General features: G+C 36.7%; 1 protein-coding gene across 15 annotated transcripts in view; it reads right to left on the reverse strand.

Moving 5' to 3' along the window:
- Positions 1 to 17,234, reverse strand: part of cpx (complexin) — a 220,394-nt gene that overhangs the window by 38,561 nt on the left and 164,599 nt on the right. The window contains exon 1 of one of the 15 annotated variants that reach the window (XM_066291096.1): positions 8,151 to 8,238. The exons of 12 other annotated variants lie outside the window; for them this stretch is intronic. In XM_066291096.1, the coding sequence (XP_066147193.1) occupies positions 8,151 to 8,163 (13 nt within the window). In that variant the 5' untranslated portion in view covers positions 8,164 to 8,238. Of the gene's footprint in view, positions 1 to 1,451; positions 1,476 to 8,024; positions 8,048 to 8,150; positions 8,239 to 17,234 lie in introns of those variants that run through there. 2 more of the 15 variants (XM_066291350.1, XM_066291260.1) reach the window with 2 other exon arrangements.

Raw genomic sequence — 17,234 nt, forward strand, 5'->3', positions numbered from 1 at the left:
GATTGGGATATAAAATGAGTTCGGAAAAGTTGGCGAACTCGAATCAGCAAACAAGAGTCTTTGGGTTTTAAAAATCTCCTCGCAGTGGATCTGCCGACTGCGATCCTCCAAAAAACAAGTTTTAAAACCTACACCTGCCAAAATGTACATACGAAACTCTTTTTATTGTACAACTCATGCCACAATGCGTGATTTTCCTTTGCTCATTCTGCCAAATCCCGCTCTGCGTACAAATCATTTCCTAACTGGTTACATAAATAGCAATTTATGATGCAAATATTTCAAAAGGATGTGTAGAAAATGATAATCTGAAACCCGAATTACCTTCGTAGAACGGCTTTTTTATGGTTATTGGATATCAAGATTTAAACCATAAAAGTGAATTAGATATCGGATTTTGGTCATTTTCAGAAGCAAAAGCCTTTTAAAAGAACTCAAAAAACGTATTTTAATTAACTTGTTCTAAATAAGCTTTGATTCCATTTATGGTATACAGGGTGTTTGGTAGAGCGATTGAAAGTTTTCAGTGGGAGAGTAGATGGGGTCATTATGAATCCATAACAATGTGTTTCTGAATGGATGGTAAAAAATTCGATGGGTAAATCATGAGCTTATTTTAAGATGAAAACATTTTGTAAGGGCATGTCCCAAATTGCTTCCATTTCGATTTATCGGGTGTTGAAGTTTATTTTTTTCAATTTTCATTAATTTCAGTTACTTGCAAAGATAATTAACTTCAAATTCGTAGTAACAATTATTTTTGAATTTTGAATAAGGTAAAATAAAAATTATTTAAAATACTTTGGAGGGGGTTATTTTTTTTTCGTGGCCGTTCTGAATATTTTACGTGGGAAGTTATTTTATGGCATTTTTATATTTTATTTATTAACTTCATTCGTATTCATTGACTTTTTTACCTCTTCCGTTTTTTTTTTTTATCAGGAACCATAGTTTAAGAGATATTTGCAAAATATTTTCTCTCCGAGTCCGGAAATTCGAAAATAGTCAATACTAAAAACTGGACTTAGTCGAGTCAACTCGATCATTTCGCACCAAAGTATAAGAAGGCCGACTTTTCGAAAACATTGAGATTTGGCATAAGAATAAATATGGTTTTGTAGGTTCCAAAAGACCCCATTTCCTCCCATTGAAAATTTTCTGTGGCCTCTGCCAAATACCCTGTATAGCAAACATACAAACCGCCACTGCAATCAGAGAGATCTCCATTGAGGATATTAATCCACAGAGAATTGCAAGGGGTTAATTATAGGAGAGGAATGATAATCCGTAGAAAATCATCAATCAACTAATTACATCTACGCTGAGGAGCTGTCAATGCATTTATATGAGGTAGGGGTCTGCCGCCTATCAATATCTGTCCTACTTAACTTTCAGAATGGGACATTTTTGTTTTAACTCAAAATTACTTAATACAATATTATGTCTCTTACCAGCACACCTTCAGACGTTGTAGTGCCTTACCTGAAAAAAAAAATACAATTTATAATTTGCACTTAAACTAACAAATTACTTATTGGGAGAGTTAATTATAAATAAATTAAAAAACTTGGGCAGTATAATGTAATCGAAATACGTCATTAGTAGAGATCTAAACAGAGTCGGTAAGAACTTTATCCAATTATCGGATCTTACTGGAAAATCTCTTAGGAGAGAATAGAATTTTCAATTCCAGTTTAGGTCCTAACACGAGGAATTAGATTGGATCTATGTAACCCATTCCATTAGATGGACCGTAATTTGCTTCCCTCTCAAACAGATGGGCCTTATCAAGAAGACAGATAATAAGCACTTCTTCGTGTCTAGTTAAATTGGAAAAGGCCGGTGAACGGGTTCAGTCAAATTGCTCCCAAAACCTCATTTCAGCGGTTGTTTTAGTATTTGCATATATGGTTGACAAATCGAAAAAGTGCCTCAATATAACGTATCAATATCACAGCCAATTGATCGATTACATAAATTTAATCTGTGATTAGATCCACCATTAATATTCGAAAATGAGGCCTAATGGGCGTCTGATGAATAGCATAGTGCAATTTTGTGTATTTACTTTGTTTTATGTAAATTGGAAGAGCAAGAACATATTGTAATTTTAATACGGTATGAAGGGGAATTTTCCGTTAATCAAGTTTCGCACCATTTCAGCACCCTTTCGATACGAGCGTAATTAATTTTTGATTAGATTATTTTGTCTCGAGTTGAACAGCGGATAAAAGAAATCTGTGTTGCTGAAATATGCGCTAAACTTTGTCTCAAGAAAAAAGATCAAAAGTTCAAGTGAAAGAAAAACGAAGTCTGCAAGGTATTTACTTAAAAATCTCTTTCCGATCTGCCAATAAATTTTCCGCTAGGGAAATACCTTTAGGAACAGAAGGCGTCTACGGTTATTACAGGACTTGCATTAAATAGCTCTATAAGAGGATTTTTATAGACGCTAGCTGTTTTTCCCTATATTCCGGGACGAGGCAATTTTCATAATAGTTCCCGCATAGAAATCGTATTACAGTCCTAAAACAAAGCCCCTTGTCTGTTCCATTTCGGGGGCCCATATGCTCCTTCCTAAACCTCCGTCACTCAATTGGTCCTAGGCCAGACAACGGTTTGAAATATTTAATTTATCTAGTTTCAATTCTAATTAGCGATTTAAGGGTTTGGTCTATTTTGTCGGAACCTAATAGATAGAAATGCCATAAACAAGACGAGTTTCCTAATTGAACTATCGAGGAAACAGTTGGCCTTTATGAGAAACAAGTTTGATAAGTTTGTGGCGCCTGGGAGGAATAAATTAAATCGAATTATTTTGCATAGAAAAGAACAGGATTATTCTGTTACGAGGGCGTTGCACAGGCAAATCGGATTTATTAGTAGGATTAAGTTTGAAATTTTTAATTTGGTTAAAAGCTTTAGCTAGATTACAGAACTTTTCTAGGATAAATCTGAGATTAATGTTTTTGACGTAGAAAATTCGATGTGGCAATCGAAAAAGGTGAGACGCTCTGGTAGTTTTGAAAATTGTCACTTAAAAATGAACAACCTCGAACTTGGTCTCTTTTTAAATACGATTATTTTGTAATTCAAATTGGGTTATAGAACCACCTTGTCAGTAAAGTTGGGTACTGCAAGTCTTAAGCTCTGACGAAAGTTAAAGTGTAGGACTCCAACGGGAACGTTTGAATGCGACGAGAAGATGAAATAGGCAACTAGAAACGACCACGACAATTCCACCCATTTACAGAGAATTTGGGTCGTGACGTATTAGAGTTTACTCTCCGATAAATCAAGAGAAAGGGAAGGAGAAGAATGCGACTTTGTAAGCGATTGTTGAGGCCCATTGGCCACATTTAGCGGAGAAAAAATTGGGGAAATGTTGCCCAACTGTTTAAAATTTCAATCGAAAGTCGCGCGAGCTTCCATATAAATCTTCACATTTGAATGGCAGCGCGTCATTTAGCATAAATCTCAACGAGTGCAAAATTATTGACCCGGCCGAATCCGGCCATTGCTGAACCGTCGCTTCCTTCCCACTCGTCACTATCAACTGCTTTCAGGATTTTACTCATGCATCAATGGCCGGGTCCAGCAAAGTCATCAATTGTCCAACAATGACGTGCTACCCTTCAAATAAATTTAAACGGGAGTCGACGCTATCTTTGGTCCCAATCCAAACCCGTCGCAAAACTGTTGCACAACCGTTATCTCTGCTGAATGCGGTCAATATCAGATCACTCCCGTTCTGGAGGCGGCTTCATTTTGCTGGGTCAAAAATTGTCTGCTGACCCGATTGCATGTATATTTACTTGACTCGAAAGGGTCTTGTTTACATTGATTTTTTTCTCATCGCATTTAATGAGCAAAACTAAAAGAAAATTTTCATAAATCAAACTCGTACCAAACTGAAAGCTGTATTCATTGCAACTTCTTGCTAATAAATCTCGCCAATTCATTTGAGTGCCCAATGCAGAAAATACGAGAATAAAATCCTTCATAACTGCTGGCGACTATTCGGAATAAAATTAACAAATCATGCATAAATGGAGCAATGGAGCGAAATCGAGCAAATCAATACATTCAGCAAGTCGCCTACTAATAGAAAAGCTAATTCGGAAGTTGGCTTCCATTAATTTTAGAGCCCAACTAGTTAATAGATGCCCTGGGCTGCCGTGGCATTTTCATGTGGTGAAATTTGGTACATATAGTAAGCAGTAGGTGGAAACTGGGTCAGTATATGCTTACTTTCGAACAAAGTGAGACCTGGACACCTACCGAGCTTTCTAAAGGATAAAATTTCTTTAAAGCTCCTACCGTGGTTGAGATATCCTGTTTTAACCGTACAATTTCGAAATAGGATTGCGATCAAAGTGGTTCGTGAAAAGACGAAAAATGACTTCCTCGCTATACGTCGCTTTATCTTCACTGAAACGAAGAAAAATATTTCATGTTAGATAAAACTTTACGGAACCAATATCGATAGGGGAATGTGACAAGGCTCATATTTTTAATAATATTTTTACCTTACGGAGTCGTATAAAGGAGGTGACAATAAAGGGAACGAAGCCGTGGAGAGAGCGATTGATTTACGATGTAGTTTTTCTTTCGAAATATGCCTGAAATGGAAATGTCAGGTTCGTATTATGGTTTGATATGGCTTATGAAAGATCAGCTTTTCCATTTGGATCAACAGTGATTTTTAGTCGATGAGAAATTCTTAATTAATCCCAATGGAGCAAAATGGAAGTCGTCGGATTGATGACCACGCGAGGATTTAATATGATATTTCTATCATGAATTTGGGATTTGAATAGCAAAAGAGCAATCAATGAGTCGTAAGTATTATGCTTTGGATATGCAAATTCTTGAGTATAATATTAACGTTATATACAATATAGTTGAATATCGCGAGTTCAAGACCTTCTCGCTAGTGCTTTCGGTATTAGCATTTTCCTTACTGTTAACTAGTCTTATGATTGTTTCACGTGCATCATAACTCTTCGACTACGGGTAAGAGACTGACGTAGTTCTACCGCTGTTACATCATTACCAGTGATAATTCTTACACAAATTAGTGGGATCAGATGTGGGGCAATTTAAATGTTTGCCACTGCCGTGGGAACTCAAAGGAATGAAATATAAAAGTCTTAGACCTTATTTCTTACTTCCGTTATAATTGGCTTGAGGTTTCAGGAATATTATGAAGAATTTAAATTTTTCTGCCAATTCCAAATTCGCCCATTTTTTGCAATAAAAATTTGCCATAGACGGTGGGAATTAAGTATACACAAAGTCTTAACTTTTTCAAACATGCTTCAAGTCTGAGGAGATTTGTTATTAATGTTGGAAATGCGGCATACACCTAGAAGAAGTTCGGAAACATGGGGTGGACGGGTCAGCAATCAATCTTAATACACTGTTCTTTTTCAGCGAATTTGAAAACTTATGCATTCTCATCTAATAATCAAAACTTGCATTTCGTTCGTTCTCCGCGGGAACTTGAAAAAGGTAAAAAACCGCAACTTCTTACTCTATGCTTAATCCGAAATAAGAGAGCTATTTAAATAGGAACGAAATTATTTTTACTGGCAAATTTTGAAATGAATGGGGCTTTTAACTGTAAATAATTCTCTTAGAAAATTTTTCAGACTGCAATCTCTTATTAGGGATGCGATAGGTTTGGCTTCACTTCGTGAAGTGATAAAAAGTATTTTAAAACATCTGTGGAATGAAAGACATAACTCGGTTGCAATTAACTAATTTTAAACTCCTTCAATCTTCAAATCGTTTCTGGTTGGGTACTTCAACGAATGTGGCCCTAACATCACCGCAATGCTCGAGCAAATACAGTGTAGACCCTTTTTACTATCGATTTCAAAACCGTGCTTGTTGTAGAAAGAATTTTTGGTATTTTGCCAAAATCTTTGGTTGATATACATACATAAAATTCTGCTTCCAAAAGCAATATAATAAACGAAATTTAAGTTAGTTTTAGCTCTTTGAAGGCAGTTACTTTTAATAATATTGCATGCTATCAGCCCTTGAAACTTGGCGAAGTTAATTCAAGAAATATAGTTTTATTTACTTTCGATTAATGTAGCCTACTTCGAAAGCAAATAATGGCCAAACTCTGTAAGTAAAATTTAAATTGCTCTCAAAACTATTTAAACGCACATGTGTGTGTTTAATTGGTGTTTGTTTTCGAAATGCAATTAAATTAGAAATGAAAATGTAGTATGATTTAGCAAATAATGCATAATCCAAGTTCATGCATATTACATAAGAGAACTATTAAAGGGTTTTGGCAAGTCTCAGCTAGCGACGGTAAATTTAATGTTCTGTTTATGCACTCCTTCCTTTACATGGACGTCAATAATAACCCCACAAATAGTAATAATTATGCGTTAGTTCAGGTTAGTTCCACTTAATTTCTTTTTGCATTAATAAATCGAAAAAATATATTTACTCTTTAATAAAATTGCAAAAAAGTGTTTTTAAGACGGGACAAATTAATTACATTCGAGCTATAAAAAAGTCGACTAAACTTTCATACTTCCACTTTCTTTATTGTAAAAGTTTTTTCAAAACTTCCCCGACGTCAATAATAAAAAAAAGACGTTGAAAAGTGTAAACGTTTAATAAGCAGAAGAAGATACTTAAAAAAAATCCGGCCCTTTTAAAAATAAGTCAAAGCTGCCATCCTAAGCGGGCTTTTAAAATAATTAAAGAACTGCCGATTTTAGAGGACCATCTTGACTAATGAACAATTTATTCAAAATGACAAGGCAACCATTAGTATTGGAAACTTCCGAATAAAAAACCCGTAGCCAGATATTTATAATTTCCTTAGAATGCCAATTTAGGCGTTGTTGATTGATTTTAATTCCTTTAGGAAGATTACTATTGACCTAGTTTCTACGCGTGGTTTAAACTGTCGCACAAAGCATCCTTTATTACGCTTCCAAATAAAATATCAATTTCCAGGCTAAGCGAAATGAAATTCTCCCTTCATTCTGCATGTGAAAAGTCAAATTCCATATATTTTCCGGCACGCCTATCTGAGGTTAATTTGTCAAGTGTCAGCCATAAGAATGGATCTGGATTATTAATGGAAGTGGACGTCGGCAAAAAATCTTCAGAACAGCACTACATAATTGAAGTTTTTGCCGAGCCATCCTACGGTTACTGGGTTAGATACTGCAATTGCACTACTGAAAATGTGGATTTACTACAATGGCAATGGGGGGCAGGAAGGGGGGGGGGGGGGGGGGGTAAAGAAATAAAGTTTCTAGTTCAAAGAGACAGCCCCATTTAAACTGTGACCGTAAATGTAATTTAAATGCAAATATATCGCTTGAGTATTGCGAATGGGAAAAAATGTTAAATGATTAGGGAGCTCCCGGAATTCGTCGACTCGAACGATGTGTTTGTGTTCACAGAAATAAACTATAAGTTGACATACAACTCCGTTGTTGATCAATTCAATTCAATAAGGACTCGCCAATTACTTTGAAAATTCAAGTATCCTAATATCGATCCATTGTAATATTGAAATGGTGTCATGGAATAATTTAGTTCATGTTGCTTGCGTGTTGGATATTTAAGAAAACTGTGTAATATATACCGTCTATTGCTTTTGCGGGCCATCTAAATGCAGTAAGAGGATAAAAGTCTAATTTAGTGTTTTATATCAATATTATAGGACAAGGCGGTATTTGAAAAGTCCCGACCTCCATCCGTCTGAAATTCCATAATAAAGTGTAAAGCAGCATTAGCACAAGTCTAATAGATCGAGGTCCAGTTTTACATTATATACCTGTATTCCTTAACTGTCTTAATTGAATTTCTTCGATTTACCCTTGAAGCGAGGGAGCTCCTAAGGTTACATCGTTATGTAACAGAAACCTACACAAAGCCAAGCACAAACAAGTACCTACAAATCAGTCTAAAAGCATGCAAAAACCAAGAGTGGGATTAGCACGTCACCGAAACCTTTGCGGAAGTTGACCCAAACGCACCGTGGATAATTGCTTCTTACAGCACACGTGGCAAAACCAACCACCAATACACGTGACGGCCTAATCGCACTACCGCAAAAAGTAAGATGAAACTTCGGGAGCGTTGAAAGTTTCTTATGCGCTTACCTAGAATGTTCATATCGCAACGACGGCACACTAGATGTCGGACTGCTTTCTAGTCGTCGACAGTGTTTTGTTCCGCACTGCGTGTTACGTCACGCCCCCACCCCTTTCGGATGCACGTGGAGGGCGGGAATTACGGACGTTGCGGCGGATAAGGGTAATGATAGCGTGAATTCGCTCGCCTGCTTACGATTTTAGCGGATAAAGAGATTTTTATGGGGGTTGTTTTATCTATTGTTCGCAGGGTGGAAATTGTTGATTGTTTAGTTTGCATGACATGAGGATGTCATTTTTTCTGGTTAGTTATAGGTCACCGGGCTCGGAAGAATTTGACCCACTTTAATGTTTTTTTTTTTTTTTGTGTTCCTTTGGGAGGTCTGTATCCTGAGATATAAGTGGGGGAAATAGTCAACGCACTAAGCCAGAAATTAACTAGTTAAATTCTTCAATGAGAAAATACTTGACCGTTGCAGTCACATGGAAATATCCGCTGACGAAAACCGCTAAGACCCGTTTCGAGTCTATTAGTTCTCACCAGTTCGGGTTACCGCCAATCTTCCTGGACTTAGGACCCCGATATCGCTTTTCTGAAAACCTTTTTGCTTTGGTTTGACGAACCGATCTGACGAAAGCCAATATGCAAATATGTTCGAATCTAGTTTTGGGGATGCTGCACTCGATTTCGCATACTTAGTGTACTCGTTTCTGGAGCTCAACTACAAGGTTGGGCGAAGGTCCGGAATAAAATGAATATCTTTTTAACGATTAACTTGACAAAATGCCGAAACAAGGGAATTTATTTTGAGTTGTACGCATATTTTGGCAACAAAATTAAACATTTTCCTTCAACCCCGTAGCTGTAATCCCACTCAACTTTTTTTAAATGGAAACATGTCGTTTGTGAGCTCCTCGAAAATTACCAACATTTTTTGTTTTAGTTACGTTTTTATTAAGAAGTTAAGAGAAAACTGTTTTAAAAATAAAATGACGAATTCCTTCTTAATCCTATCTGCAGGTTATTTAACGTAGCAGATGCTCAAAATGGCTTTCATCTGCTATTTGGAATACTCCCAGGAGATGGTAAATCTCAATAAAAATTAATATCGATATGCTTATGCTTTAAAACGGAGTAAGAAAATGTATTGTGTGTCGAGGCAGTAAACTTGGTACGAAAAATGCAGCAATTTTTTCTGCCTTGTGAACTATATCTCGAAATGTTGAATATCACTTTATTCTATGCACTTTATTGGTGAAATAAAAACTGAATTACAATTAAAGACGGCATATCGATATTCAATTTTATTGGGGTCTACCATCGATTGTGAGCGTGCTAAGTAGAGGGTGGACTACATTTTTGGCATTTGCTAAGTTAAGTGACCTGCAACACGACTGAGAAGGAATTTGTCAATTTTTAGTTAAAAAAGAAGAATGTCTTTTCGTTTCGTAATAACCATGTAACTAACAGAAGAAAGGGTGTGGTAATAATCTATTTTTCGCGAGCTTTTCAACGAGCCCATACGTGTGTTTCCCTTAAAAAAGTTAGCTAGGATTGCAGCTAAGGGGTTGAAGGAAAACGTTTCATTTTATTACAAAAAAATACGTAAAACTCAAAAACTACTCACTTGTTTTGGCAATTTCTTTAAGTCACTCGTTGAAATAATGTTAATTTTATTCCTAACTTTCACTCAGCCCTGTATGTATATGCTCATACCGAACTAGGACGGTTGTTGTTTCTACCGAAGGGCAAAGGTGAACTTTAACATGCGATCCATCATCGTAATCAGAAAAACGCTGAATTGGAAAATGTGAAAACCCACGCCCACAATAAAAAAAAAACTGACGATGGTCGTCGAAAATCGAAACGTCGGATTTAAAATATGACATCGCCACTCTGTCGAGGAGGACGGTTGGAATGATGAACTGTCAACGAAAATCTAAATATTTGAAGGAATAGTTCAGAGTTAATTCGAAATATGACGAGGGTAGCTGTGATTAATTATTAACGTCGCATCAGTGATTTGCATCTCTACAATTTCTATAACTTGAAATGGACAACTCTGGGGTTATTAGGGCTTCGATGCTTCGACATTATAAATGAAAATCTTTATTAGAGCATCGTGCCACGTGTAGACAAAGGTGCCCTACGACACTCGCTCTTCATAAATCCTTTGTTATGGATTTTCTCCATACCTTTTTGTCTCTATAGTAGACAGATATAAAACCATCTGCAGTCAATTTACCGAATTAGAATAAATTGTATAATGCGGATAATGCAGATTTTCTTTTCGGTTTTCATTCTGCCTTTTAACTCAGTGAGAGTCCGAAATAAATTTGCCCGTGATTTATAAATTATCCGTGGTTTAAATCTAGTCAATTTGGATAAAATACTATGATTCGGTTGGATATCTACATAAATGCAAGGAAAAATGGAGGCAAGAGGACTGTTATTATTATTGTGGAGCACTGAAAATAAATAAGCTTCATTCCCTAGCATTTCTCATCAAAGTAATTGAAAGCATTCGACAAAAAGCTGAGCAGCGCTTTAATTTTTGTTTCTTCTCTCTAAATAGGCAATTCGTCCAAAATAACGAAGAACAGTATCTCCTCTTAATTATCAGCCATTTGGCGAAAATCTCCAGATGGCATTTGCAGTTTATCAAGAAAATATTGAACGGGCCCTTTTAATGCTCCGGAGACTTGTTGTTTCTAGGCAGCTCGCGGAAATTAAAAATGGGGCCACTTTGTTAGGCCCCACCATCGTAAGGCAGGTTGATGGCATACTTGCAAAACAGATGGTTCATAATATTCAAAAGTGTGAGTCTTTTGTTGCAACTGAGGCCCTGTTTTTTGGCTTTTCAAATACAACAAGCTCATTTAAATTCAGATTATGTTTCCGCTAGATGTGTATATGTCTTAAAATTCGGGGCCTGGTGCGGAGATAGTTTTGAAAGATACAGTCATCTCTTTTGGCTATGGCGTGAGCATGTTAACGAGGGAAAGCTTTTCGTTGTATGCTTCGGAATTCTATTTCTGGCACTTAGCCGAAAATTTATGGCACAATATTACTGCATTTCACTCAAGAATACCAAAGAACGGATAATTTCCTTTTAGACTTCAGCTACATGATTTATACATATGGGGATAATCCTAAATAATTCATATTATATTTCCTTTCGGTGGTTTCTTTACGTGTTCCGAAATCAAGATAAACGCAATCACTTCACCAAATGTTGATCCCGAAACCGAAATTCGCTAAAAGTGCTAATTTCCAGTTTTAATTTTGTCTTTCTGGAGATTGCATAATGTGCCGGAACAGTGTACTTAATCAGGAGAGGCTCTTACCAGTACGTAGAATGGAATGTTTTGAAATTTAAATAAGGCCAAACACGGAAATTCAATGATGAATAATGAATGTACAGATTTGAATTGGAAGAGCTTTAAACAGTTTCGCTATTTTTTCTCAGTTGCACGAGGTTCATGGCACATAAATGGTAGCGAACCGAGAAAAGTCAGATATGATAATTTTCTGAATAAGGGCTAGATAAAGGTTTTTTAAAATGCACTTGGAGTTAAAAATGGAGATTTTGGCGAATTTGAATCAAAAATTCAAATTTCAGTGTTGGTTTAAAAGTTAGATACAGAAAGATTTTAAGAGCAATAAAATTGAAAATGTGCTTTTTGGTCAGATGAGAGGGAATGAACAAATAGCAAAGTTTGCCCTTCATCATATCTTGTTTGTATATGTTGTGCCAAAGACATTCGTTCGGGCATTCTCGCTTGTAAATGCGGTGGCGGATATGTTTTAGGAGACTTCAAACAATTTCTTTTCCAGGGAACGGGAACTTTAACATTCCAGAAATAGACTACACTAAATATAGGGTAATTGCGTACATGGGCTCTGCCTACCCTGCAGCATTGTGAATGAGTTTTGGGAACTAATATTTTCTTTAAAGAACTCCTGTTTTGATAAAACGAAATTCATTCAAACTGATTTTGAATGTATTTTCAGAGTTCTATACGATCTTTTTGAAATAACTGAATATTCGAAATTGACGAATGAAGGGCAAAACCATTTTTAATTTGAAGTATTTTAGTCTTTACTTAAGCGACAAATAGCGAAAATAGGTATCATTTGTTCATAAGAAGCTTGATTCAGGATCAGAAAAATATGAAAATTTAGCATATTTTTCGACATAATTGCCATAACAGGTGAAAAGAAATTAAATATCGGTAAACTTTCCTGGTTTCTATAGCTAGTTTATTGTCCATATATATATTTTATTCCGGTTTTATCCGCAGATAAAGCTAACCTGATCTGAGATAATATGATCTGAGGTTAATTTTGCCACCCTAAACCCTAAGGTGACCCAATATATCACTATTGTGGCAACTTTACTAAGAAAACAATTACCGCAGAAATGATCGAATTGGCCAAAACTTCACTATAATTTGAGACCCGATTGAGCCAAAATTTAATCAGGACTACGCAAATTCAGATTCTGGTTCCACAAGTATTCTCCAAATCGCCTTTTTATGTCGCAGTTCATTTGAAGCATTGACTAGCAATTTTCGCCCACTAAGCAACATATTAAAATTACCCTCCCTTTCGAAGTGTTTTCTACGCTAACCTTAATTCATTTAAAGGGTTATTAAAAACCACCATAATTTCGCCTCATTACAGTTAAATTCTGGAAAAACTTTCGGCTTAATTTTACTAGCATCGCTTGGATGGAAATTATTAAAATCTTGAGCTAATATTGCAAAATCCAAACAGGCTAATTTCTGTTAGAACCATCGTGGTCTAAAGTGGTCTTATGTGTTTGTGTGAGCTTTCTCTATTTAGATGAATATGTAGGAAACACTTTTACAACTTTCAAACGTTGCAAAATTTTGCGGCGTCCTTGGACTTTTATGATGTTACAGGAATTTGTTCTTGGCTTGTGACCCTTTGTGTAATTGGAAACAAAATTCCCTAAAACGTGGGAACTGTACGGAGCCATTTATTGCAGTTACATTTTTTCATCCACAGTACAATGGAAACTAGTTGAAATACATAGAAAAAAGCCGAACAGGTGTTATGTTCTAGATGTTCGCATAACGTAGCAACAAACGACCTAGAAGAACTGGACGGTCTTTATAGCACTGAGGTTCCCTTCTGGCAAACGAGACACTAATCTATGGCGACGAAGTCGGAGAAAGTGACGTCACCATGTCGTCCATGCGCCGATCGCGCCGGTTCATGACTGACCTCCATAAACAAAGTGAGACGCATAAGCTCTCTCGCTTTTAATGGGATTCTGGAAATGGTTGGTTTCGTACAGTTCCAGACCATTTCTAGCAATATTAAACGAACGGAAATATTCTAGATCTGGGATACCGGCAGGGAAATATTTATGCGAGTATGCTGTTTTAATTGCCTTTAAACTTTAATGTCATCCCCCGATCTCACAACAAGTAACATTAATTAGTATGCAGATTTATAGAGGTATGCCATAATATAATACAAATTTCACTCGCAATTTAATTTCGACGGCAACGAGCAAGAACTTTTAATGGCCGACATTTCCAACTAAATATCTGATGCTTGCCATATACACGAGTAGTTCCATTTAATGGATAACTTTCAGACTTCGCCGTTTCAAAATATCAAAACTTTAGTTATGTCTTCATGTCTCCCTGTCTGCGCGTCGTTACTTCCGGCATGTGAGGCAGCCATTGTTATTCGGCCTTTGGACCACTCCCAGGTATAATAACCGCAATTTAAACTACAAAGTATCGCCCTCAAAGGATGCATTTCCATAACTCTCCGAAGGCACAAACCGGGTGCAACAATAGCCTATTTATCACTATTTTGTAACCTGTTAGGTACCAGGTCTTTCTGTCACTTCTTTGGGTTAGCTGCCGGCTGGACGAAAACATGAACGAATGAAAAACTTCCAATCTCAATTATGCAAGTTAGCTATTACTCAACCATTTAGTAATTTTCTCATTGCACAGTATTTCTCAAATTTTGGGACTGGCTCCTGTCAAGACACGGGTTCTATTAGATCGACGTATTAATTGTTCCTTATTCAATTTATACGTTTACGTGTAAACCCTGTATTACACCCAGGTATAACACCATCTGTTTAGTAACATTCCCGGCTTGACTAGATTGTGGTACCATTACGTCATGATAAAGAAGTTCTTGGCCACTGGAATTTCCGCCACTTTTCTTTAGCAGAACTCGCTATTCGGGTATAGAAACGATTCGTTGGGTCAGTGTGACTGCAATGAATTATTAAAGGGCCGATCTAGCCGTTGACTTAAATGTTACGCTTCAAGGGAATAGGTAACAAATTGGCTGATAATGGGTTCCGAGTAGGTGTACGCCTTTGCCTAAGAACTCTCAGTTGTTGGTACTTAAGACCTCAGTGAGGCGACCAGGAAATCAGTCTCATTATCCGGCAACCGATCGTATTCTGTTCTTTCGCATTTCCTGATATGGCCTTTTTGTTTAAATCGTTTTTTCCTTGTATTGTTAGTTCCGGGGCTTGGTTGAACCACTAGTATCGTAATGGCTCGAAGTCAACCTTGTCTTAATTGTACTCGTACACGGCATACCACATCGATATGCAAGGAGCACATAAAAATGCTTGGACAAGTCGACCTTACACTGTTACATATTTTGGTTGGATAACATTGGCCGTGATGTCATCATCGTTCCAGATATGATGGATGGGAAGGAGTGGATTTATTGAATGGTTACCAAGGTTTCCGGATTTTAATTCTTTATACTATTTTTTGTGGAGTCATTTGGAAAATATTGTGTGTAAGACTAGACCTGCAACAATTGAGGATTTAACAACTAGAATCAGAAGATAGGGCGCTGTTCTTAGTCCACAAACAATAAATGTGGTTCAGTATGGATTTATCCATCGTTTGGAATACTGCCAGGAGCAAGAAGGGTTCCAATTTGAGCATTTAGTTACATAAAACACCTATTGTTCGTTCTTATTAAATACTATCATGTTTCGCTAAAATTTATGTTACCTTCGCCGTAAAGAAAAATATCTTTTTGAGAGTTTATCAAATAAATTGTTATGTAAAACAGTAAAAAAGGTTATGTCCCTTTCACACAAAACGATCCAAAGCAGGGGTCACCATTTAAAAAAAATTAACATTGACGTCATATCTGGGACTACGATGACGTCATGGCTAATATTATTCACCCAAAATATGTGGAATTGTAAACTAAAGTCGACGTGTAGAAGCATTTTTATTCATTTAATTCCAGACCGAGAAAATGAATTTATACCATGCTTTATGTATATCTTTTATTATTTAAAGTCATTTAGTAGTGTAATTAATAAACTTTTGTTATGAGTGAACGGATCGTTGATTAATTTTGACCAGAAGACAGCATCTTCGAGACTGACGACCTCACGGTAACCGGGGCGTGACTATGCAGTCCACGATTATCTTGAGCCCACGGTAGGATCCAACAAACCGGATCAACCAAACCACCTTTGAGCCTTCGTTCTAGACCAGATATTTCCCAAAGTTCTTTGAGACCGCTTAGCATTTTCAAAAAATTCTCTGTTTCAGATGTGGCAATTCTTTTTTGCACACCTCAAACACGGCAATGGCACAATGATCACTATTTTAAAACTTGGTGAGGGTCAGCGTTTTCACATGATTTTTCTGGATTAGTCGCTGTCAAAGGGTTTATGTAAAATTTCAAATCTCATATTTATGAGAAAGACTATCCAATTAAATTAGAAACTAGAGCAGGCAAAAGCATAATGTAATATTGTTCTCTTTCGCTTGAGTGCACTGCGTTAAAGGCCTATATCCAGCAAAGCAAAGGTTATCTTAGACCTTAAGATGGTGGCTGAATTCCGTTAAATATAGCCTCACGGCGCTTTGAGTTTAAGGTATTGTAACTCGAGGACAAAGCGAGCTGGGACAATGTGTATAAATTCTCGGTGGACCACAAACGACTATTAAGAAAGATCATTAAGGAGGTTGAAACCTTTGAAATCACTATCTTATACTTTCAAGTTTGTAGCCAGTAATTTGAGTGTATTTCACACACCGAAATGATTGTAGTCAATTTTTGAGATATTGACGCAATGATTCAGGATTAAGCGAAATGGAGCATGAGGAGATTAGAATTTCCACTCATTTGACATAGGAAAAATTTATCGTGTTCCTTCTGCTGCATCGATGGAAACGCTTTTTCATGTCCGAGAGGTTGGAAACAATGGATGAGCTGTGTGCGACTTTTTCCCCGTAATGGTTTCTTGAAAATATTTCACTTACACTGCTCGAAAAACATTTTTTTTTTCGATTTGCTAAACTGGAATGGCTAAAAAACGTAAATCCGATTCTGATAACACCTCCCATTCCAGAGGCGTAAATCTGGAGAGATTGTGCAAAACTGAAAAAATAATCTCATTTATATATGAGAAGCTCGAACGAGGTCCATTAAAGGGGCGCACCTATAAACTCCGTGTCATTTTGCAATACTGATCTTGCACACATTATTCCAAGTTAGTTCGAATTAGTTCAGATCAATTCAGGTCAGAGGCCGTTCTGCTTTAAAAAAAAAGAAGAATGAAAGAGTGGACAATACACGTACGAGGGAAGAAAATTGAAGTAAAAAAATCGTTGAAGTATTTAAGAATAGTTTTTGCAGAGGGCTTAAGATTTACTAACCAAATTGACCATGTAGAGCTTAAAACAGCTAAGATAGCAAATGTCAAATGCAGAATGATGCCCAATTGGTCGGCGTTGAAGTTAATCATAAGGTAAGTCGTGATGGGAGTGCTCATTCAGGAATATCGTATGCTGCTGCAATATGGAGAGAAGTTATGAAATACAAAAAATATAGGAATAAGTTGATGAAAATCGTAAGAAAAACGTTACTGAGGCTGTGCTTCGCATTCCGAATGGTATTATGCCGATAGAGATCCTGATTGAAGAAAGGGGAAAGAACGAGAAAACGCAAGCAAGAGAGAAAGCGATGGAGAATTGGCAAAGGAAATGCACTAGGGAGATGGACAGTGCTGCATGGACAAGGAAATTCATTCCGGATGTGAAAGA

This window comes from Euwallacea fornicatus, chromosome 1 (assembly GCF_040115645.1).
Source record: "Euwallacea fornicatus isolate EFF26 chromosome 1, ASM4011564v1, whole genome shotgun sequence".
Lineage (NCBI taxonomy): Eukaryota > Metazoa > Arthropoda > Insecta > Coleoptera > Curculionidae > Euwallacea > Euwallacea fornicatus.